Raw genomic sequence first — 24,345 nt, forward strand, 5'->3', positions numbered from 1 at the left:
GTGAAGGTCAAGTTTGTTTAGTTGACTACGGGACTATTCCCACCTCTCGTTCCCACCGCTGCAACTCCTGTGTAGCCAGGATCTACGGCTTGACCGCCAATAAAAACCCAACCAGTGAAGGCCAAGTTTGTCCCGGGGGAAATTTAATCTGTCATTGGACTCGTAAAGAAATTAATCAGAAGAACACGGGAGTTCGAAGTTAAACTTCGATAGAACGTACGTGACGTAACCTTACACCAAAGTTCGATGGAACATACGTCAGACGTCATTGTACATCTAGAATGGCGGGACCATTCGTCATCATCGCGTTTAATACAGTACTTTATTAAACTTTCACCGCAATGCGAATTGTTTACTCGTGATCGTAGGTCAGTTTTACTATTGTTCATAAAATACCACGCCAAGCATAATTAATGCGTTCTGCCAATAATACTAAAGCCCCTTCTAAATGGTATGGTTTTTCAAACGAGTATGGCCTTAACTGAGATATTCTAAACCCAGTCACTTGTGTCTCTCTGTATTTTGATTGTTATTTTTTTTCAACCCTATACTTCGGTGAGTTTTTTTGGTACAGACCTCGGAAGGTCATAAAATACCACGTTAAGCATAATTTATACGTTCTCCCAATAATAGGTACTAAAACCTCATCTATTATTCTAGTATTCCACTCTCAGTCACTTGTGTCTGTATTTTGGTTGTTTTTTAGAGAATGAAAGTTTGTATCAATGTGATGAGCGCAGGAATATTATGGTATAAGAAAATGTCGAGCACGAAGCTTAGAAGCTTATATAGACACAACAAACAAATTATTAAATCAATTTTATTAATCGCTTCACGTAGCACAAAAAAGACGTAGCGAGGCTATAACGAAATTGAATCTGTCATGAATGTTACATAGTCAGTCTAGACTTAGGCTGGGTTGCACCATCTTACTTTATCTTTGACAAATGTCAAAAGTCTATCAAACTCCATACAAAAAACACCGGTTATCGTTATAGTTACTGTTAAAGTTAGCTAGTGCAACTCAGCCTTAGAGGTTGTATTCGCGGGTTGATGACATCTTCACCCAAAACATGTGCACGGATGACGTTATCGTTCATACTCATCAAATCCAATAGTTGTCACGTGAAAGAGATCGGCTGATTTACTATTATCAGTACCTCTAGTAGGAAAAACTTTCGAGTTCGTTTCGTTGCGTATTCAAAGTGTCATCGAAAAATTTTGTATGAAAAATTAAACAGCGCCCCCTAGGGCGGCTATAATATAGGGGGCGCTGTTTAATTTTTCATACAAAATTTTTCGATGACACTTTGAATACGCAACGAAACGAACTCGAAAGTTTTTCCTACTAGAGGTACAGCAGTCAGTATAGTCTGGGAATATAAAAACAATATTACGACCAAGCGCAAAAGTCCACGTAGTGTTATGGAAATCGATACCAACCCCAAACCGATGATGGTGGAATTTGAAGTGCATTTAGTTTCAAGAGGCTCGGCCAAGTGGTGTTTCTCACACTACAGTGGTTCATAAATTGTAATGCCATGAAACCACTAGAAACGTTTTAAGATTTGTTACATGCATTTTTTGTAACTTGATGAACAAAGATTAACTTGTTTGTAGCAAAAACTAAAACGAAATGGACATGACATGTTTTGAGTACCTGATTGTACTAAGTTCTTTTGAATTACATATTAAAATGCGCTTGTTTTCTATAAAATAGTTAGGGGTTACTTTTTTATTGCACTTATTTTGACGTCCATAATGTTTTGTTACGTTTACGTTTATTCAGTTTTGACCAATATGGCGCTTATGCCAAAATATTGGTCAAAACTAAATAAATATTTTTCATTTTGCAACATATTATCCTGTACTTTCTTTTTGAGAATGATTTTAAAAACGTAAACTATATCTGCACAAACTTGAATGAATCTAGCCTTCCAGCTAACACAGACTACCCTGAAATTACCCATGAACGTGGACATTATCTAGAATTGTAATTATGAGCTGACGCACGGTGCATCCGCATTTTTTACCTAATCACCGGTTTCCAAAGGCCACCATCGGAATATTCATGGCGGTCTTTCTATTTAGTCGAGCGATGCGAGTGCGTCTTACTAGCGTAGTGATGTTGATTAGTCGATAACTGTTATAGGTTTCAAAAGATTAAGACATAAAGGATCCCTTTTTATGGCTACGATACCCCAAGGAATATATCTGGTATTTTATGGAAACTTACATGCGGTTGTTCAAAAACATTTTTTTTTATATACTTTAAATTTTGCATTGGAGCTTAAAGATTTATCCGAAGCTCTCACATTACCAATTTGAAATTACATTATTTGTTGTGCCAAAGTCTAAAAAAGGAAAATAGTCAGATTAATACTAAATCACTGTTATATCACCGTTATCAGTACCATAATAATTTAGATAACACGGCAATTTATTTAAAAAAAGGGAGTCACTCATTAACACAGCGCGCTCTCTATTAGTTAACATTGTACATTTACTCGATATAAAATTATCAATATCCCGTATTCAATCGTTATGTAATGTAATAAAAATTGTAATAGAATGGGGCAAAACTGTGACACGGTGTAGCTGGTAGAGTTCTCATAAGAATGTATAGAGCTTGAGAGTGCTCGACTACATCGCGAGATATCGACATTCCTTATCGCCCAACACTATCGTATCGATAACAGAGTCCACACGCTTATCGCATCACGCCCGGTGCACGAGACTTGCACCACGTGCGATGCAAATTTGGCCCAGTTAAAATATTGTGGGTCGCCTCATCGCGACGGATGAATGGTCTTGAACGGGATACTTTACATTTATTACCACTTTTAAATAAATTTTGTGGAATGGGCCGTTTTATTGTTTTGCATTCATTTGTTGATTTACATTTGTGGTTAGGTGTAAGACTCCCTCGCAGCCTACAGGCTTTTATTCGACCGGTAGTTGGACCTAGAATCGGGTCCTGTCCAATTTGTATGAAGAATCGGCCGATACCATAATCAGCCATACTGATGAACAACAGCCCGACCCAACTACCGGCCGACAAAAAGTCTGTAAGTTTGCGGCTATTCTAAGTTTAGATTCTATTTTTGTTTATCGGTTTTCTACCTGCCCCTAGATGCAAGGTAGATTTACAGACTTGCATCTAATACAAAAGTTCTAACCTTTTTTCTTACCATAGTCCGTTAATAAAATCAAATTAACACAGTAGTAGCGAGCTTACACACTGTCAACCTGCAAACTAACGCCATCTGTTACTTCCCAGACCATCACTACGTAAATAAATACCACGTCTACGATGGTAGTTTTCCAATTTTAAGGCGGTCAACACCATGCACCGCGCCGCCGTGTCTCGACTCCTCGTTCGATACGTCGACCGCAGATCGCATCGCAAATTCAACTTTGACCAATAGGAGTTGTGGAATTTGACAGGTCAAAATACCACTTCACTGACTCCCAAAACTGGGTATATGACTCAGTGGGAGTAATATGTGTAACTTCAATCAGCACCATACACTACTGTAGCCATATTAATCACTAACTATGACGACCGTCTTTATAAGCCAGTGATGGTTACACAGCTTTATTGATAGAGATCGTCGTATGCATTTAAACAATGGGGATGTTGCCTNTAAGAGCCATTTCAATATTTATGCCTGTAAATTGCAAAACAAGTCTAGAAATGAGCAACTTAAACACTGCTACTGCATGGTGGCAATACTCTAATAATAATTGCCCTGGGCAATAACTATACATTAACATATGGCAATAACTGAAATGATGGTGGGCAATAACTAAAAATATACAGATTTACGTGCAGTGATTACCCACCGTTAAAATGACCGTTAGAAATCAAATTTTATCAGTTATTTTCATTGATAATGGAGAAAACACTTATAATTTCATCATAACTATATACCATTAGTTGAATATAAAATAACTTGCAAAAAAAATTTAACCTCTAAGAAAGTAATTCCTTAGTAAAATTGTTAAAGTCTTTACCTGTTTGAGTAACATTTTCACCCGTCTTGACAAAATCCGCCATAACGGTTTTTTTTAGTGTTTCCTATTGTAAATTTTAAACCTTCTGTACATTGATCTCGGAGCCATCTACTTAGTAAATTCAAATCTAACTAGAGTGATTCAAAGTCAGCACCCGACAATATTATTCTTAAAGCGGGCAATCACTACCAGTGGGCAATCACTCTCTGGTTTACCCTATATCTCAATGGCCGGTTACCGGTTAACGTTTAGAATTTGTCATCTGCATACCGGTTAATTTACAAATCGATTCATGCGAGAAAAGGGGTGTGATCCCGAACGCTAAGACACGCTCCAGTTGCTTTTATTAGCCAATGCGATTTTTTTTGCCAATATTTATGCGGGATGCTAAACCATAGCCGAATCTTGTTATTGTCCATCTTTTTTATATTGACCCTTACTTTTTATAAAGCGTCAGCTTACACAGTTCTTCTGTGGGTGTAGAGTTCTATACAAAGTGCACATTATAATTGTAAACCACTCGAAAAGTGGTCAAAAAGCCTTTTTTTTTGTATGGAGTTTTGGCGGATTCGATTTTCGATTTGATCAAAAAGTGCGTTTTGTCTAGGGGAGCTGACACTTTCCACTCTCCGTGATGCTAAAAAAATAAATAAAAAGTAACTATGATCTACTTTTGTGAGTTGATAATGGAAATACTGCTGTACATACACAGGACGCACGATATCAAGTATAGGCATATAACCGCGCTTATATCTCTGCATTTTTGTTCATTTAAAGCTAGCCTAAAAGATTGGTTCAAGTCCAAATATGCTGTTAGCAGGACATTTTTCCGATTAAAACTCGAAAATGTCTAAATTATTGATACCTCTCATAAATAGTGCCTGTTACACAATCTGTCTGATTTAGACATAGTTATAGTAACTGTCCTTTCACCTACAATTTTATGACCACTACACGCCTACAAATGAAGTCTAAATGTATTAGCAAATCACTTCGTAAATAAATCTTTGTCGAACTATTTAGATTGTACACACGATAGCACGTCAACGTAAACACTGTGGCCTCTATTTTGATTACAACAGGTGCCATTTCATCAAAAATGTACAGTCCAATGTGCATTGACTGTACTCGATCGTATCTCGCTCGCAATATACCGAAATGACAGTTAAATGTGGGTTAAGAACCGTCAGAAAATTATAACTTTTGTTCCTGACAACAATGTTTGGTAGCCAAGTTCGTATTAATAAGCCGATATCGGTTTTGGTCACACAAATATTATTTATTATGTCATCAATGTAATTATGTTTACATTAGCTGTGCTGTGAGTGACCGCGACTTAGTATGCGTGAAAATAGTTTGAATAATATTTCCCGTTTGTGCAACATTTTTATTTACTGCTCCGTCCCTGGCTGAAGTGTGATAAATGGGCTATCCAACACAAAAATATTTTTTCAAAATGGACCAGCAGTTTCTGAGATTACCGCGTTGAATCAAACAAACAAACTCTTCAGCTTTATAATATTAGTATGAATAGATAGATAATTTATGTTTATATTCATTAACATTGTTATGATAATCGAATACAAACCGGTCTTTCCCATAATTAATACTCAGAATACAGATATCACTAATTTAATTTGAAATATGTATGTTCAAAGGAAAAATATATTTGTCAAAAATGTTTACTGTTGGATTGATGATTTCGTATACAATTTTTCTTGTAATTGACAACAGACTCATAAGATACGAGATAATTAAACGACCAAGATCGCTAATGGAAGTAATGGACACTAATGCATTCAATAAATTCAGTATTGTTATAAATTAAAATCAAATCGTTGATATCTTTCATTTGTCTAATGAAATTGCTGGATAATTAAAAAGACGTTTTTGTCTAAAGACAGTTCTAAAGTATTCTTAAGTTGGTATAAAGTACGGCATTCTGCTTTTACTAGCGCCGAAACCACAGTACTGAAACCCCCTCCAAACCTCTCGTGGAGTGCCAACCAGTGCGCGCTAGGTGCAGTGATGACGGTGACGTCACGATGCTCGCAGTCGAGGACTGTGTTGTGAATATGAACTATAGTGGACCGATAAGGATGTGCCCGATATCAGTGTAGTGTTGACTATGTTGGAAAATTGATTTTTATGTGCAGGTTTGGTGTTTTTGAACTGTCAATGTCACTATTTCTTTTTACATTGGCGGAATGTTGCAGTAGTTTAGATTTTTAGAATTCTCTGATACTGGATTGTATTTCATTATTATTAAATTAATTGCTAAAGCGAATTAACTAATTGTACTTTCATAAAAAAAACCACATTGAGTAAGATTCGTTATTTTTGACAGAGGTCATTAAAACAACTTTAATTGATTTTTGATTGCACTTGCTCATTACTCGTAGCTGCTGACATTAATTTTAAAAATTGGACTAATGAAGTATTTCAATCAATTAGTCTATTGATTGAGCTATTTCTCTTATTAGAGGGTTTTCTGCTCGACAAGATGAGATGATACACTATTTGTATTAGCTGTAATTAAATTGTCTGAAATCTTAATTTGACATATCTTATCGCGTTATCAATCCCATCCTCCCATGGCGGGTCATCGCACCGACGTCACAGACTAGACGTGGCCAGCTGAAACCGGTTTTTGATTCCCGGTGCACCGATCGATACAGGTGCAACACCCAGGGCGCATGTAGTGCCGATAGTGCGCGATAGACAGAATGTAAATGCGACGGCGATATGTCTGCACTTGGTGCCGAAATGATGCAAACGCCGGCCTCGCCATCGCATTCGAGCTTTGATTTATTACTGAAAACATCACGTGATTTATGCCTCTGCCTCTTTTTTTACCTTTTAAAAAGTTAAGTCACTCGTAAAAGACAAAAGACGGACGATTCCGTTGCAAAAAAAGTGTGTTCGTGTAAAAATAACAAACGACGATCGGCGCTTCAGACGTTTCGGCGGTGTCGAAGCTGTGTGACGTCAGCATTGTGGTCCTTGCCCGGCCAGAAGCATGGCTGATCGTCGTTCCGACGGGCTGTTTTCAGTGATTGTAACTTTTCTTAAGCGATTGGGCGCCTACTTAGGAGTAAGATCATTTGATATGTCGATGTTGTGATCGCTGTATGTTTAGACGACCTTTTGTATTACGTTTTACGTTGCCCTTTGTGTCTGTGGTCTGTCTAGACTTTTACCCTATTTCGAGGGCAATGTTCTTGTGCATGTTTCGCTGCGACCTTCTGTAGATATTGATGGATCTTTGCATGCGTACTATGTTCTCCCTTCTTGATGGTCGTTCCATTCTTCTTCTTTACCTACCTAAGATTGTTGACTTCTTCTTAGCGGCATAGACTTATAATAAATTAGAATCTTTACACTCGTTTCTTAGTTACCTGCCTTAATGGATTTCCATTTAATGTGTCTTAACTTTTATTCGTCTTGGTATAATAGTAAAATTAAAAGCTATTGCACACGTTTACTATGAAAGGTTTTACGCACATCGAATGTGTTAAATCTTATTCATTGTAATTTAAACAAGCAGTCTGTTATGTCAACTGATTGTATTGATCTTTTCACGGGCATGTTACATTGAACTTGTCAAATAAATGAGAATACAATATACTCTAGACGAGCATTTGAATATGGTAAATCTGTCTATACTACTACTATAATCTATTCTAATATTATAAAGCTTGAAGAGTTTGTTTGTTTGATTGAACGCGCTAATCTCAGGAACTACTGGTCCGATTTGAAAAAATATTTTTCTGTTAGATAGCCCATTTATTGAGGAAGTCTTTAGGCTATACAACATCACCCTTCAGTCAATAGGGGCGGCGCAGTAAATAAAAATGTTGCAAAAACGTGAAATATTATTCAAACTATTTTCACGCGTACGAAGTCGCGGGTACAACTAGTAGTAGGTATACTAAATTTAAATACGTTAGTATAATGCAAGCACTTATATGATTAGCATTGCAAAATACACCGTGACAACCTGTTACTTGATGGAAAACGGAAAATTTCCGCTTGTCTTGCTGTAAGATCGAGGAAAGTTGTGTTTGTCTTGTTTTTGAAATTGATTTTATGGTAGCTACATTTAACCCCGTCTCACCTCAATTTGTTTGTCTGTGTCACCTTATTGTTTATGGAAATTCTATCATAGCTAGAGTAAAGAGTAAGGCTGGGTTGCACCATCTTACTTTAACTTTGACAAACGTCAAAAATCAGTCAAAATCCATACAAAAACACCGGTTATCGTCATAGTTACGGTCAAAGTTAGGTGATGCAAATGAAAATTAACAGATATAACATTATCTAATAATCAACAAATAATGAATTAATTTTATAAATACGGGACTATTCCCACTTCTCGTTCCCACCGCTACAACTCCTGTGTAGCCAGGATCTACAGCTTGACCGCCAATAAAACCCAACAAGTGATTTTATAAAGGTGGAAGTTCACTAAATATTAAAATTGACCTAGTTTGTTGCTCAGCCTAACATCTTGTTTACTAGTGAAATAAAGCCTAGTGGGTGAAAAAGCTCTTCCATTTTCTTCTACCTGTAATTAACCAATGTTTCCAAGTAAGCCTTGCCTTAATTCCCTGAAGAGCACTTCACTTTAGCCGTGAAAGCTCAATTAACTATAAAATTCGATTTTCGTTGCTTCGATAAATTAATAATTTGACTTGGCGAAACAGTGACGTCAGTCAAAGGTCCATTTGCTATACAAAATTTACTAACGGTATGTACTATTAGAGGCCGGTCGATCTATTCTCATAAATAAAACACTGGATACTTAACTTTCACATTATATTGCCTTATTTTAGATACGATTCATCACTTAGCACAAAAGCGCGCGGAGTCGTCTCCGCGCGTCCCTCTATTCTCACGTTTGATGCTAGCGTGACATTGACGTATTGTCAATGTCACTATGACAGCATCTTATTGGCCACAACGATACCGTTATTTTAACGTTTTAGATTTTTCATAATTAACAGTACCTGGATGCGGACAGCGCAGGACCGGTCTTTGTTATCCGAGAATCCTTGGGGGAGGCCTTTGTCCAGCTGTGGACGTCATTTGGCTGAAACGAACGAATTTATTAAGAGCACATGTTTTGACAGCTCGTGAAAAAGATCTCAAGAAATCTTGGTATCAACTGCCGACGTATTCCACTTAAAGTACCCGCCCAATATCGTCCTGTCTGACATTTGCAGCCAGCACTAGACTGTATTGTGTTGCACGTGCCCAAAAGTGCTCTAAGTGGAATAGGCCAGGTGCTATTTGGACGGGTGCTCTAAGAGGAATACATCCAACTGGCCCAGTTGACAATATTTCACTAAGTTTGAACTGCGAATTTGATTTCAATTGATTTAAAAGCCAGCCTTGCATGGTGGTTTTCCTGTGGTAGCGGGTTCGAATCCCATACGGGGAAAATGGTATGTTATAACAAAAACCATTTATAAAATTAGCATCTATGCCAAATTAAGGATAATAATTTGTGATAAGTGGTAACGTGTGTGATTATTGACTTCGTACGCGTGAATATAGTTTGAATAATATTTATTCCCGTTTTTGCAACATTTTTCTTTACTGTTCCGCCCCTAGTGGCTGTATGGTGATGTTATATAGCCTTAAACCTTCCTCAATAGTATAGATTTTATTTGATTTAATCCCTTCAAATAATCATTATACATCATTATCAAGTGAAGTCTTTATCCTAACGAAGTCATTCCCAAGAATCTGATAAACAGTCATTGAGAATATCAAGCCAATATCTTATCGACAAACATACGGACCATTTTTCCGAGAATTAGTTGCTTTTTATCATCACTTGAACTGCCCTAACATTTTCTTTGTTCTACAACTCTATTCTGTCGATACTTTGTTCTGAGAAATATGAATGACAGGTCTGACCAGCATGGGATTGTAGACAAAGTTGTTATTCAGTATCTACTACCATCACCTGGGAACCAGACGCAGGTTAGCGTACCATCCCTACATTGTCGACATTCCACCAGCTCGCACTAAGCGTTTCGACGACTCGTTTATAATGCGAACAGCTAGGGACTGGAATTCACTGCCTGCTGATGTATTTCCTGAACACTATAATCCGGACGTTTTCAAGGCGAGAGTGAATAGGCACTTACAGGGCAGATTTGTACCACCCCAGGCTGCATCTCACTTAACACCAGGTGCGATTGCGGTCAAATATCTGCCTTGTCCAGCATAAATAAAAAAAACTTAAGGCCCTTTACATGGCGCTTATCATCATCATCATCTCAGCCATAGGACGTCCACTGCTGAACATAGGCCTACCCCAATGCTTTCCATGTTGCCCGGTTGGTAGCGGCCTGCGTCCAGCGCTTTCCTGCTACCTTTATGATGTCGGTCCACCTTGTGAGTGCGCAGGGCGCTTATACGTCCCAAATATAGCTTGCCCTACCACCACATGGGCTGGTGCTGAGAAGTCAACGACAAAATTCTCCATTAGCGTCTGGTAAATTAGGGACGGCCATGCTCCTGCAGTGGAGATTAAATTACTGTAAATTATGAATATATTCTATTGCAAGACGCGCGAAAACATTGTCGTACATTTCTGTTACACAATATGTAGTTAGACGATGTTCAGTCAAACTTTGATGACAAAAAGAAATACCTACCTACCAAGTAGCAAGTAATACTTAACTATTAATTTTTATCAATATTGACAATGAAAAACTGTTGGTAAAAACGCAAAGGAACAAAATAAGCGTTGTAAGATTGATGATTTTTTTTTGTTTAGCCACTTAAAAGTTCAGTTGCCTGGCCTTATTTGAGCTCTCATTTAATTTTAAGTGTACTTCAATCATGATTATAAATATGTCGTTTGACACTTTGTAATTTTAAGGGCCGTTTTACGAAAAAAAACTCTCAATATCAAGTCGAATTTAAGATTCCTTTTACACTTGAGTTGAAACTAGATTCATAGACGAAAGTCGTTTCAAAGTTTTTAAATTACTCACATCGTGTTGTTATTAGATTCGTTGTTGCATTATTAATATTACTTACTTCTTATTATTAATAAGATCGCGTAAGCGACTGGTTTAGACCATAAAATATTGTTGCTTATAGCTATCTAAAACGAAATATCTGCGAGTATAGTGCTCTTATTTATTTAGGCTGTAACAAAAACGATAAACTTTTATAAATAGGTGCGCTTAGAGTAGGCGCACACCGTTGATTTTTAGTTGGCCGATAGTTGTGCCCGATTTTAAATTGTATGAAGAATCGGCCAAATCGAATCGGCGTAGTGTGCGCACTCCCATACATGCCCATACTGATCAACTGCCCGACTAAACTATCGGCCGACGAAAAATCAACGGTGTGCGCCTACTCTTAGATAGATTCTCCCACCATAGGTAAACACTACTTTAGATCCAACGTGTAAATGGTTTAATAGCTTAAAGTACTTAGGCTTCGGTTCTAATCACAAAGGTACCAACAAACCAAACTAAGTATTTTAAAATTAATTAAGTTGCACTCGAATCGGTGGTCTTTCGTCGGACCATTGAATGAGCCGTTTCATTGCGATTATTTATTGCTAAATTGCCCTAAACTACTTATTTTTTACTCGACTATAACGCAATATTAGAACTAGCTTAAGAAATCAAACCTAACCTTAAGCATAAATGCATCTATGACCATTTAAAGCCATGTATTCATTAGGCAACATTTGTTGATAAACTGTTTATGACTAGTGTGAAACAAGTTTACCATAAACACAGGTTCCTGAAACTTGGTCGTCCACACTTGCTCTCCACTCATAGCGGGGAACACTGCAACATGTATCATAAAATATGTTTCATCACCTATGTTTATGGACTGTTTATAAACTGTTTACAGAGATGATGAAACATTGTTTATGAACAGTTTATAAACAAGCAGTGTTTATCAACATTAAAATGTTGCCTAATAAATACATGGCTTTAGAACAGCGGTTCCCAAACTTATTTTGTCTACTGCCCACTTTGAGAATAAATTCTTTTTTTAGCGCCCCCATTTGTAGCAGAGTGTCGAGTGTTCAGTCGGTGTCTAAGAGTCCTCCTAGTAAATGACGCCTCCCAAGCCTCTACAAAACGTCCCGATTTTTTTNTTTTTTTTTCTGGGACTCTTACCGCCTCCCTTTAAGTCTGCAGCGCCCACAAGGGGGTGTTGTCGCCCACTTTGGGAAAGACTGCTTTAGAATAACGGAAGTAAAAACGGCCTCTCCTTATTTCCAGGTGGTGCTAGAAGTGGCCCACCGTGTGGACCAAGAGGGAGTGGTTGCCGTGGACTCCGTGGTCGAGAAGCTGATCTTCAAGCCGCAGGATGTGGTCTCCATTCGCGCCAAGGATTCGGACCTGGAGTACGCGACCCACGACGTGTTTCAGACGGACAGCGCTATTTCTAGTAAGTGTAATGTGCGCTTTTTTGTTTGTTTACGCCCGTAGCACACCTCCGCCGCGAAACCATGACAGCGAAACTATTTCAATATACATCTCTGCGTTTACTTTGCCACTTTGCCAATGTGGGGATGTGATTTCAGAGCTGTATATTGAAATAGTTTCGCTGTCATGGTTTCGCGGCGGAGGTGTGCTACGGAGGTTACTGTTTTAATGTTGGTTTATCATAGGTCTTAGACATTGTTCAGACCATTACTACCGCGCGGATCCTGGGCAGTTCTACTGCATATTTAATTCAAACCTTGAACACGCGGTTACTGCCTCAAACACCTTGTTATTTAGAAGTGCCCACAAACCGTACGGTTATCGCTGTATTTGAACTAGGAGTGAGACTAGTCCTTATAAGTTAATCAGGATTCATATTGTTCTGACTTAGTACTGATTGCTTCATTCAATATCTATCACGAGAGTTTTTAAATTGACATTCTGTGTAAAAACTAGAGATGGGTTATACTAGGTAAATTTGATACTAGGTGCACCTATTCCTAGTATTTATTAATACTCGATCCAAATACCTGTTCCACCTAGTACGTAGTAATTTAGCATACTTGACGCGACTAGTGCGGACTAATCCACGTAATATGCTTTAAAATACAATTTTCTTTGAAAAGATACAACCGTAGTATGAATAATGCAATTTGAAATTGAATAATAATTTTATTCCTCCCTTCATACTTCAACAGGCTTAGGACTGTCAACTTAAAAGTTGGCGTATTAGAAGATATCAATTTCATAAAAATATTTCTATATTTCTTATTTACATGATGGTTTGACTACGTTTGTGTGCGTTTGCTTCGTCGCGCTCAAATTTGTTTGGTCAGTCAGAGACGGAGTGAATCTCTACGTTCGCACATAAGCTTAGCGAGAAATACTAGGTGAGCGTAATACACGACTACGGATTACGCAATAATAACCTCTATTACTTTGACAGTAAGGTCGGAAATCGTGTAATTTATAAAATACTAGGTGGATCAAGTATTTTAAAAATTAGAACAGGTGCCGCCTAGTACTGTAAAATACCTAGTGTGTGGATCTGTTCTAGTAAATACGTCTCATCTCTAGTAAAAACTTTACTGGCATAACATGAAGACGATCGTCACAGTGATATTGCTGCACATGAGTGCACTGTGTTTAGTCAGATAGCAAGGTGATTTCTTATCTGAAACTATTCTTCAGAAGGAACCTAAAGCTTCTCGCCTGATATGTTGATATGAACTTGAATTGATTTATTGTAGATGCTCACTTAAAAGGGGGGCTCACTTAATGTTATACAACACGCAGGACCGGTTATCGTGGAAGCCTTTCGTCAGCAGCAGACGTCGTTTGGCTCCTCATTTGGAAATGAGCAAACTAATGTTAAATTAGTCATTTTCAGTACACTCACTTAAAACACCAATATCTGGATGCCATAGCTAACCTTTTATTCTCCCCCAGGAAACTTCCGAGTAGCGGAAGAGCGCCAACTGGAGCCGTGGGACGCGTGCGACGGCGATGTTAGCGAGTCGCCCGCCCTGAACGGTGACGCGGCGCTCGACGAGCTGGAGCTGGACCACCGCGCCAACGGCTGGGACGCCAACGACATGTTCCGCAAGAACGAGGAGGTGTACGGCGTGCACTCCACCTACGACCACTCGCTGGCCGGGTACACGCTGCCGCTGCAGCGCAAGGACACGCAGGACTACAGGTGAGCGCCCGGACTACAGGCGAGCGAGCCAGGACTACAGGCGAGCGAGCCAGGACTACAGGCGAGCGAGCCAGGACTACAGGCGAGCGAGCCAGGACTACAGGCGAGCGAGCCAGGACTACAGGCGAGCGAGCCAGGACTACAGGCGAGCGAGCCAGGACTACAGGCGAGCGAGCCAGGACTACAGGCGAGCGAGCCAGGACTACAGGCGAGCGAGCCAGGACTACAGGCGAGCGAGCCAGGACTACAGGCGAGCGAGCCAGGACTACAGGCGAGCGAGCCAGGACTACAGGCGAGCGAGCCAGGACTACAGGCGAGCGAGCCAGGACTACAGGCGAGCGAGCCAGGACTACAGGCGAGCGAGCCAGGACTACAGGCGAGCGAGCCAGGACTACAGGCGAGCGAGCCAGGACTACAGGCGAGCGAGCCAGGACTACAGGCGAGCGAGCCAGGACTACAGGCGAGCGAGCCAGGACTACAGGCGAGCGAGCCAGGACTACAGGCGAGCGAGCCAGGACTACAGGCGAGCGAGCCAGGACTACAGGCGAGCGAGCCAGGACTACAGGCGAGCGAGCCAGGACTACAGGCGAGCGAGCCAGGACTACAGGCGAGCGAGCCAGGACTACAGGCGAGCGAGCCAGGACTACAGGCGAGCACCGCGCCAACGGCTGGGACGCCAACGACATGTTCCGCAAGAACGAGGAGGTGTACGGCGTGCACTCCACCTACGACCACTCGCTGGCCGGGTACACGCTGCCGCTGCAGCGCAAGGACACGCAGGACTACAGGTGAGCGCCCGGACTACAGGCGAGCGAGCCAGGACTACAGGCGAGCGAGCCAGGACTACAGGCGAGCGACCCAGGACTACAGGCGAGCGACCCAGGACTACAGGCGAGCGAGCCATGAGTACAGGCGAGCGACCCAGGACTACAGGCGAGCGACCCAGGACTACAGGCGAGCGAGCCAGGACCGCTACTCGGAAGTTTCCTATGGGAAGAGCACCCCCAGTAAGCTAGCCAGGGCTATAGGTAAGCACACTGGACTACAGGTGAGCACCCCCAGTGAGCTACCCGAGACTACAGGTGAGCACCCGGCCGACAGGTGAACATCCACAGTGAGCTACCCGGGACTATAGGCGAGCACCCGGCCTACAGGTGAGCATTCGGGACTATGAACGAGCGCTACCGGTCCATTGCGAGCTGTGTCGTCATGAGCATCTAAAACGGCACTATTCACACTGCCGCAACTCCTGTGTAGCGTGTGTGTGTAGGTCGGCCGTTTGGTGTAGTATTTTCGATACGGACTACTATGCCGAGAGGTCCCGGGTTCGATTCCCGGCCGGGCAGAAATTGAAATGATGAATTTTAATTTCTGTGATGGGTCTGGGTGTTACTATGTAAAATGTATGTATTTACAAAAAAAAAGTATTTAAGTATGTCTATATCCGTTGTCTAGTACCCATAGTACAAGCTTTGCTTAGTTTGGGACTAGAAACGTAGTGTAAAATGTCCAAGGATATTTATTATTATTTATTATTATTATTATCTACAGCTTAAAAAACACCAAAAAATAGCAACCAGTAAAGGCCAAGTTTATTCCGGCAGAAAGTTAAATCGTGCAACATCAGAACCTACGAGCGTTCCTTATCCACAGCTGTTACAGCTAGAAGTTTTGACCCTAGTTTTTATACGACTTACCATTGCTAGGAACCATTCTAGATATTTTTTGACATATAAATAACGGTTTTTTTACTCTCCAGAGACGCTGAGGCGAAAGCGGAAGAAATCGCGGCGGAGATCGAAAGCGCGCCGGCTTACAAAGCGCGAATCGACGCTGAAAACGGGGACGAAGAGGAACGCTACGCTGCCGTGGTGAGGCCCGACGCGCCCGCCAAGTACGTCATACCTAACAAGAGGAAGAACATGCAGGTACGTGCTCCTTGGTAGCTCAGGTAGCTCAGTGGTCGCTTGCTAGCGGAGAGCACCCTCATAAAAGGAGCGCTACGCCGCGGTAGTGCGGCCCGACGCGCCCGCCAAGTACGTCATCCCCAACAAGAGGAAGAACATGCAGGTACGTGCTCCTTGGTAGCTCAGCTTAGCTCAGGTAGCTCAGTGGTCGCTTGCTAGCGGAGAGCACCCTCATACAAGGAGCGCTACGCCGCGGTGGTGAGGCCCGACGCGCCCGCCAAGTATGTTATACCCAACAAGAGGAAGAACATGCAGGTACGTGCTCCTTGGTAGCTCAGCTTAGCTCAGGTAGCTCAGTGGTCGCTTGCTAGCGGAGAGCACCCTCATACAAGGAGCGCTACGCCGCGGTGGTGAGGCCCGACGCGCCCGCCAAGTATGTTATACCCAACAAGAGGAAGAACATGCAGGTACGTGCTCCTTGGTAGCTCAGCTTAGCTCAGGTAGCTCAGTGGTCGCTTGCTAGCGGAGAGCACCCTCATACAAGGAGCGCTACGCCGCGGTGGTGAGGCCCGACGCGCCCGCCAAGTATGTTATACCCAACAAGAGGAAGAACATGCAGGTACGTGCTCCTTGGTAGCTCAGCTTAGCTCAGGTAGCTCAGTGGTCGCTTGCTAGCGGAGAGCACCCTCATACAAGGAGCGCTACGCCGCGGTGGTGAGGCCCGACGCGCCCGCCAAGTATGTTATACCCAACAAGAGGAAGAACATGCAGGTACGTGCTCCTTGGTAGCTCAGCTTAGCTCAGGTAGCTCAGTGGTCGCTTGCTAGCGGAGAGCACCCTCATAAAAGGAGCGCTACGCCGCGGTAGTGCGGCCCGACGCGCCCGCCAAGTACGTCATCCCCAACAAGAGGAAGAACATGCAGGTACGTGCTCCTTGGTAGCTCAGCTTAGCTCAGGTAGCTCAGTGGTCGCTTGCTAGCGGAGAGCACCCTCATACAAGGAGCGCTACGCCGCGGTGGTGAGGCCCGACGCGCCCGCCAAGTATGTTATACCCAACAAGAGGAAGAACATGCAGGTACGTGCTCCTTGGTAGCTCAGCTTAGCTCAGGTAGCTCAGTGGTCGCTTGCTAGCGGAGAGCACCCTCGTACAAGGAGCGATACGCCGCGGTGGTGAGGCCCGACGCGCCCGCCAAGTACGTCATACCCAACAAGAGGAAGAACATGCAGGTACGTGCTCCTTGGTAGCTCAGCTTAGCTCAGGTAGCTCAGTGGTCGCTTGCTAGCGGAGAGCACCCTCATACAAGGAGCGCTACGCCGCGGTAGTGCGGCCCGACGCGCCCGCCAAATACGTCATTCCCAACAAGAGGAAGAACATGCAGGTGAGTGGCTCAGGTTAATTAATTACCTAGTTCTTATAGATAAGAAACCTGCGGACAGCCGCTCGGGCGTGCGGAAATAAGAAAATATCTTCGATTTAAAATAAATATGTATTTCTGCGTTAAATGCCCAGACGGCTATAAAAAACATATACAGGGTGTTAGGTAAATGGGTATATGAGCCGACACTAGCCCAACATCCTCCCTTCCTGTGGCTAGGGGTGCACCGACAGGTGGATCAGCCTGGATGGAATGGGAATGAAGCACCTAAGATGGAATGAAAAGGTGTAAGGGCTTGTTAGGGTAGAGAAATTGATCAGTTGAAGCCGTTGGAACCCAACAAGAGAAAGAACGTGCAGGTGTGTGGCTCAGGTATTTCAGTTGTCGGTTTTAGCACCGAAGGAGAAGAAGTGTAACTTGTAGAAAACCGATTGAGATGCTGCACTTCTTTCCTCTTATCAAAATTCCTTTCACTCTTCATCCATGTTTCAATGTCGCAACACTTATCCCTTCTGAGTACTTTGGACTAACCTATAAACTTAAACATTTCCAGACCGGCAAACTAGTGAAGCCGAGCACAAACAACGGGGGCAGCCTGCCGCCCGCCCTCAGCAAGCCGCCGCCCAAAGACGCGCGGGACAAGGACCCCCGCCCGCCCAGGCACCACCTCACGCCGCCCGCCGACGCGCGCGACTCGCCGCGACGACACGACGACACGGTAGGCTATAACCAGTACCTCTAGTAGGAAAAACTTTCGAGTTCGTTTCGTTGCGTATTCAAAGTGTCATCGAAAAATTTTGTATGAAAAATTAAACAGCGCCCCCTATATTATAGCCGCCCTAGGGGGCGCTGTTTAATTTTTCATACAAAATTTTTCGATGACACTTTGAATACGCAACGAAACGAACTCGAAAGTTTTTCNTGGTAGCTCAGGTAGCTCAGTTGTAGGTTGTAAGTAGCGAAGAGAGCGCCCGCCAAGTACGTCATACCGAACAAGAGTAAGAACATGCAGGTACGTAGCTCAGGTAGCTCAGTTGTAGGTTGTAAGCAGCGGAGAGAGCGCCCGCCAAGTACGTCATACCCAACAAGAGGAAGAACATGCAGGTACGTGCTCCTTGGTAGCTCAGTTGTAGGTTGTAAGTAGCGAAGAGAGCACCCGCCAAGTATGTTATACCCAACAAGAGGAAGAACATGCAGGTACGTGCTCCTTGGTAGCTCAGGTAGCTCAGTGGTTGTTAATGGAGAGAGCGCCCTCATAAAAGGAGCGATACGCCGCGGTGGTGAGGCCCGATGCGCCCGCCAAATACGTCATACCGAACAAAAGGAAGAACATGCAGGTACGTGCTCCTTGGTAGGTCAGGTAGCTCAGTGGTCGCTTGTTAGCGGAGAGAAACTGATCCGTTGAAGCCGTAGGAACCCAACAAGAGAAAGAACATGCAGGTGTGTGGCTCAATGGTAGCTCAGGTAGCTCAGTTGTAGTTTGTAAGTAGCGAAGAGAGCGCCCGCCAAGTACGTCATACCGAACAAGAGGAAGAACATGCAGGTGAGTGGCTCAGGTAGCTCAGTGGTCGCTTGTTAGCGGAGAGAAACTGATCCGTTAAAGCCGTAGGAACCCAACAAGAGGAAAAACATGCAGGTACGTGGCTCTTAGGTAGCTCAGTTGTCGGTATATAGCACTGAAGGAGAAGAAGTGTAACCTGTAGAAAACCGATTGAGATTCCTTTTTTTCGATTCCTTTCACTGAGATTCATTGAGATTCCTTTCACTCTTCATCCTTGTTTCAATGACGCAACACTTATCCCTTCTGAGTACTTTGGACTAACCTATAAACTTGACCATTTCCAGACCGGCAAACTAGTGAAGCCGAGCACAAACAACGGGGGCAGCCTGCCGCCCGCCCTCAGCAAGCCGCCGCCCAAAGACGCGCGGGACAAGGACCCCCGCCCGCCCAGGCACCACCTCACGCCGCCCGCCGACGCGCGCGACTCGCCGCGCCGACACGACGACACGGTACGATGTATACGACACGACGGGGCAGCCTGCCGCCCGCCCTAGCAAGCCGCCGCCCAAGGACCCCCGCCCGCCCAGGCACCACCTCACGCCGCCCGCCGACGCGCGCGACTCGCCGCGACGACACGACGACACGGTAGGTGTATACGACACGACGGGGCAGCCTGCCGCCCGCCCTCGCAAGCCGCCGCCCAATGACGCGCGCGACTCGCCGCGACGACACGGTATGTTATACTTCGTTTGTTTCAGCCGAAAGATGTCCACTGCTGGACAAAGGCCTCCCCCAAGGTTTTCCATAATTAACGGTCCTGCGCCTCCCGCGACCTTCACCAGATCGTCGGTCTTCCTAGTAGGAGGCCTGCCCACGCTACGTCTTCCAGCCCGTGGTCGCCACTCGAGAACTTTCCTGCCCCAACGGCCATCGTCTCTTCGAGCTATGTTATACTTCGTTCGTTTCAGCCGAAAGATGTCCACTGCTGGACAAAGGCCTCCCCCAAGGATTTCCACAAAGACCTGTCCTGCGCCTCCCGCGACCTTCACCAGATCGTCGGTTCACCTAGTGAGGCCTGCCCACGCTACGTCTTCCGGCTCGTGGTCGCCACTCAAGAACTTTCCTGCCCCAGCGGCCATCAGCTCTTCGAGCTATGTGCCCCGCCCACTGCCACTTGATTTTAGCGATCCTGCGAGCTATGTCAGTCACTTTGGTTCTCCTGCGGATCTCCTCATTTCTGATCCGATCACGCAGGGAAACTCCGAGCATAGCCCGCTCCATCGCCCTTTGGGTGACCTTGAGCCTTCTTATGAAGCCCATAGTAAGCGAACACGTCTCAGATCCGTATACCATCACTGGCAACACTGGTCAAAGGTATTTTATTTATTTTTTATTCGCCGCGCCGACACGACGACACGGTTGGTGTTTTGCGATTAGTCGTCGTCATCATCATTTTAGCCATAAGATGTTCACTGCTGAACTTAGGCCTCCCCCAATGATTTCCATGTTGACCAGTTGGTAGCGGCCTGCGTCCATTGCCTAGGAAGGCGCCTTTATGATGTCGGTCCACCTTGTGGACGTCACACGCTGTGTTTTCCGGTACGTGGCCTCCACTCCAGAACCTTGCTGCCCCATCGGCCGTCAGTTCTGCGTACTATGTGCCCTGCCCATTGCCACTTCAGCTTGCTAATCCATCGGGCTATATCGTTTACGTCGTTTCAAAATATTGTATTGAATTTCCTGAGGGACTAATGGACTATGTGCTAAGAGCGGGATTTACCTACTAAAAACGAATTGGGACCATCTGGTTGTGTTTATTGGGGCTTGACGCTTTTCAAACGGGTCGTTTTGGATGCGCCCCTTAAGCACGCTAGGGTGCTTTTTCCGAAGCGCGCACGTACAATCTTAGAGCGCTTTCACATTTAGGTGATTTAGTAGCGCGACAGACGCGCTGCCGAAAATTTCATACCATGTGACAGCGGATGCATGCGTTCACATTATAAAAACGCCGCTGCCGCGCTTCTAACGCCCTAATGTGAAAGCGCTCTGGTGACGCGGGACCACTGGCAAACCTGCTTCTTATTCTCAGTCGGCCGTTTGGTGTAGTGGTTCGAAACGGACTACTATTCCGGAGGTTGCGGGTTCGATTCCCACACAGTACAAACATTTGTGTGCATGAACATATTTGTTTGTATTGGACTGGGTGTTTTCTATATAAAAGTATTTAAGTATGTTTATTATATCCGTTGTCTAGTACCCATAGTACAAGCTTTGCTTAGTTTGGGACTAGAAGCGCAGTGTAAAATGTCCAAGGATATTTATATTTATTTATTTATTCGATCGAAACTAACACAAATGTTTATGTATTTTGAATTTCTGACCCTATATCCTATGTATAAGAACCTTCTGACATCTTAACTGAGTAATGTTTTCCCCGCAGCCGCCCAGCAACCCGGCGGGTCCCGGCAGCAACAGCAGCGGCGCCGGCGCCAAGAGCTACGCCGCGCAGGCCGGCGGCTACCACCCGCACCACGCGCAGTGAGTTCACAACACATTACAATAGACTTTACTCCACACCAATAGAATTACAATAGACTTTACTCCACGCCAATAGAATTACAATAGACTTTACTCCACGCCAATAGAATAGACAATAATCTTAGACAGGGGGGGCGGTGTGGGCGGTCCGCCCCGGGTGCCAGGGGGTGACACAAGTCGCGCAGATTAGTACTCACTGACGCATCTGCATGGCAAGTCTGCAGTCTATGTCATGATACGGGGGATGCGATTATCTTTCAGTCTTCGAATCGGTAGGTAACCCCAAAATCCTGGGGGGTACCAGGGGGTGCCTTAGGACTTATGGGGGGATCGCCCCGGGTGCCAATCCATGCTACGCCACCACTGATTAGAATAAACTTTACTTCAAGAAGACAATAATCTTAAAAAGACAGCAAGTATCGGTTTTTTGTCAGTAGCAAGTATTTTAGTTCCTGAAGGCGAGCTACTAAATATTCAACTAGTGCGAACAAGGCTTTATTTAGTCGCCGCCTTCAACTGCAGGATACGACGACCCTTTTGTGTAAACACTATGTTTTTTTTTAATTGTCTTATGATCATGAAGTAGCCTGTTTTAAAGTAAAGTAAAAAAGTGTTTATTTCTCAAAGATGTCACATGTACAATTTATTCTGGCGGTCTCTGCACTAAGCTAGAAAGCTTGTATCGCAGCGGCCAATTCAAACAATTACCTTTGTATTGACATCGGTCTGATAGGACGGACGTGTTAAAACTAGTTATAGGCTTTTAATGTGTTAAATATAGTTTATATAAATCTAGTTAAAATAGTAATAATAACATCATAACTACAATGTTTATTTACACCAAAATTTCTTGACGTAACTACTACCTGTCAGATATATTTTATCTATAACTTTTGTTCTGTTTAACAGGGCCACACCTCCCAACAAAGTGAACGGCGAGCCGCGCGGCCCTCCGCACCCCAGACAGGGATTCCCGCCACACCACCATCACGTAAGTCATTTGTTTTATCATTTTACGAATAATTTTGCCTTGTTATGCATAAAAAAACGATCTCATATCGAACAATAAAATCTATGGAAGTTTAATATGTAAATTGTCATAATGTATGAATGATACGTAAAGCCATGTATTCATTAGGCAACATTTGTTGATAAACTGTTTATAATTAGTGTGAAACAAGTTTACCATAAACAAAGGTTTCTGAAACTTGGCCGTCCACACTTGCTCTCCACTCATAGCGGGGAGCACGGCAACATGTACCTATCAGAAACAATGTTTCATCACCTATGTTTATGGACTGTTTATAAACTGTTTACAGAGATGATGAAACATGAACAGTTTATAAACAGTGTTTATCAACAAATGTTGCCTAATAAATAAATACATGGCTTTATACGTAAGAAGAACGAACAAAATGAAAGTATGAATGAGTGAGATGAAACAATTTCTTGCCTGTCTGAACTTACTGAAATATGGCCAGTAGATAAGGTTTAACGCAAGGCTGCTCAACCCCAGGCTCGAAGAATGATAAAAAAATTAAATGGCCTGCGCCGCAAGTATGGTTTGAAATTCGAAATTTGAATTCAAAAATCACAGTAACTGAAATAGGAAATGTAAGTGGCCCGTCGTTAACGACTGAATCCACCGTTTGGCCTGACTCTTCAAAAGGTTGAGCAGCTTAGGTTTAACGCTTACCATTTGGCCTCATAATGCTAGTGGCCAAGACAGTGACGCCAACTGGTGAGCACTGAAGTGGTACGAGGACTGTTGCATTTGTATTCCACCAGGATGGCGCCTCTGTAGTGTAGGGTCATGTCAATCACGACTTCGCCAGTGGTGCCAACTGTGGGATGCGAACGATAGCTCTCAATGAGGGTTTTCTCGTAGAAAAATCCGCGGCAATACGTAGACGCGAGGCCCAAATGCTGCATGATTGGTTATTTTTGACATGACATTGACAGATATGTCAAAATCCACCAATCACGCAGCAGTCAGACCCCACATCCACGTCCCGCCATCTAGCGGATCTTTCATACGCGAAAACCCTCATTGTCATTGACAACTTTCTATCCCTGAAACTGAATTTGTTCCCTATTTATGGTAAAATAAATAATGTAATTAAGAGCGTTTACGCGAAGCGCNGTAATACTAACACAAATGTTTATGTATTTTGAATTTCTGACCCTATATCCTATGTATAAGAACCTTCTGACATCTTAACTGAGTAACATTTTCCCCGCAGCCGCCCAGCAACCCGGCAGGTCCCGGCAGCAACAGCAGCGGCGCCGGCGCCAAGAGCTACGCCGCGCAGGCCGGCGGCTACCACCCGCACCACGCGCAGTGAGTACTGGCTCCATCATCACCAGCCCCCTTAGGGACGATACCCTTCGCGGAGCGCGTCGGAGCGCAATTACACGGCCGTAAGGCGATTAGCACACTGCATCGCGCTTCGCCGCGGTACGCGGGACGACAGATTTAATCATTGTATGCAAGTACCTCAGTTTGTATAGAAAACACGCGCGGCACAACACACTGACAACGCGTCTGCCCGCGGGATTCGTTATATGTAATCACGCGGACCGCGGCGGAGCGCGGTGCAGTGTGATAATCGCCTAAAGAAAATAGTATTTCATTAACAGTTCTTGGAGTCGTAATTTCTTACAACTGATTAACTGACATTTCAATCCGGACGGATGCGCGAGCATTCGTTGGAAGCCGGTCGGCTCCGAGCGTATTCCAGCGAATACGCGCGCAGACGCGTGGATTCTACCGCATTTTTGGCCGGACGAACGTTGCGCTGCGCGCCGACTCGCGCCGGTCAATGTGAAT

At 43.8% G+C, this 24,345-nt stretch overlaps 1 protein-coding gene across 1 annotated transcript in view; it reads left to right on the top strand.

The window, feature by feature from the left end:
- The window catches only part of LOC114352548 (ataxin-2-like protein), a 59,014-nt gene that overhangs the window by 12,110 nt on the left and 22,559 nt on the right, over positions 1 to 24,345 (top strand). Inside the window, exons 4-9 of the mRNA XM_028304172.1 lie at positions 12,288 to 12,456; positions 13,944 to 14,193; positions 15,953 to 16,121; positions 18,030 to 18,194; positions 21,418 to 21,515; positions 22,425 to 22,506. Of these exons, the coding sequence (XP_028159973.1) occupies positions 12,288 to 12,456; positions 13,944 to 14,193; positions 15,953 to 16,121; positions 18,030 to 18,194; positions 21,418 to 21,515; positions 22,425 to 22,506 (933 nt within the window). The remainder of the gene's footprint in view (positions 1 to 12,287; positions 12,457 to 13,943; positions 14,194 to 15,952; positions 16,122 to 18,029; positions 18,195 to 21,417; positions 21,516 to 22,424; positions 22,507 to 24,345) is intronic.

Source organism: Ostrinia furnacalis, unplaced genomic scaffold (genome assembly GCF_004193835.3).
Source record: "Ostrinia furnacalis isolate ACB-3 unplaced genomic scaffold, ASM419383v2 OfSCF1403, whole genome shotgun sequence".
Classification (NCBI taxonomy): domain Eukaryota; kingdom Metazoa; phylum Arthropoda; class Insecta; order Lepidoptera; family Crambidae; genus Ostrinia; species Ostrinia furnacalis.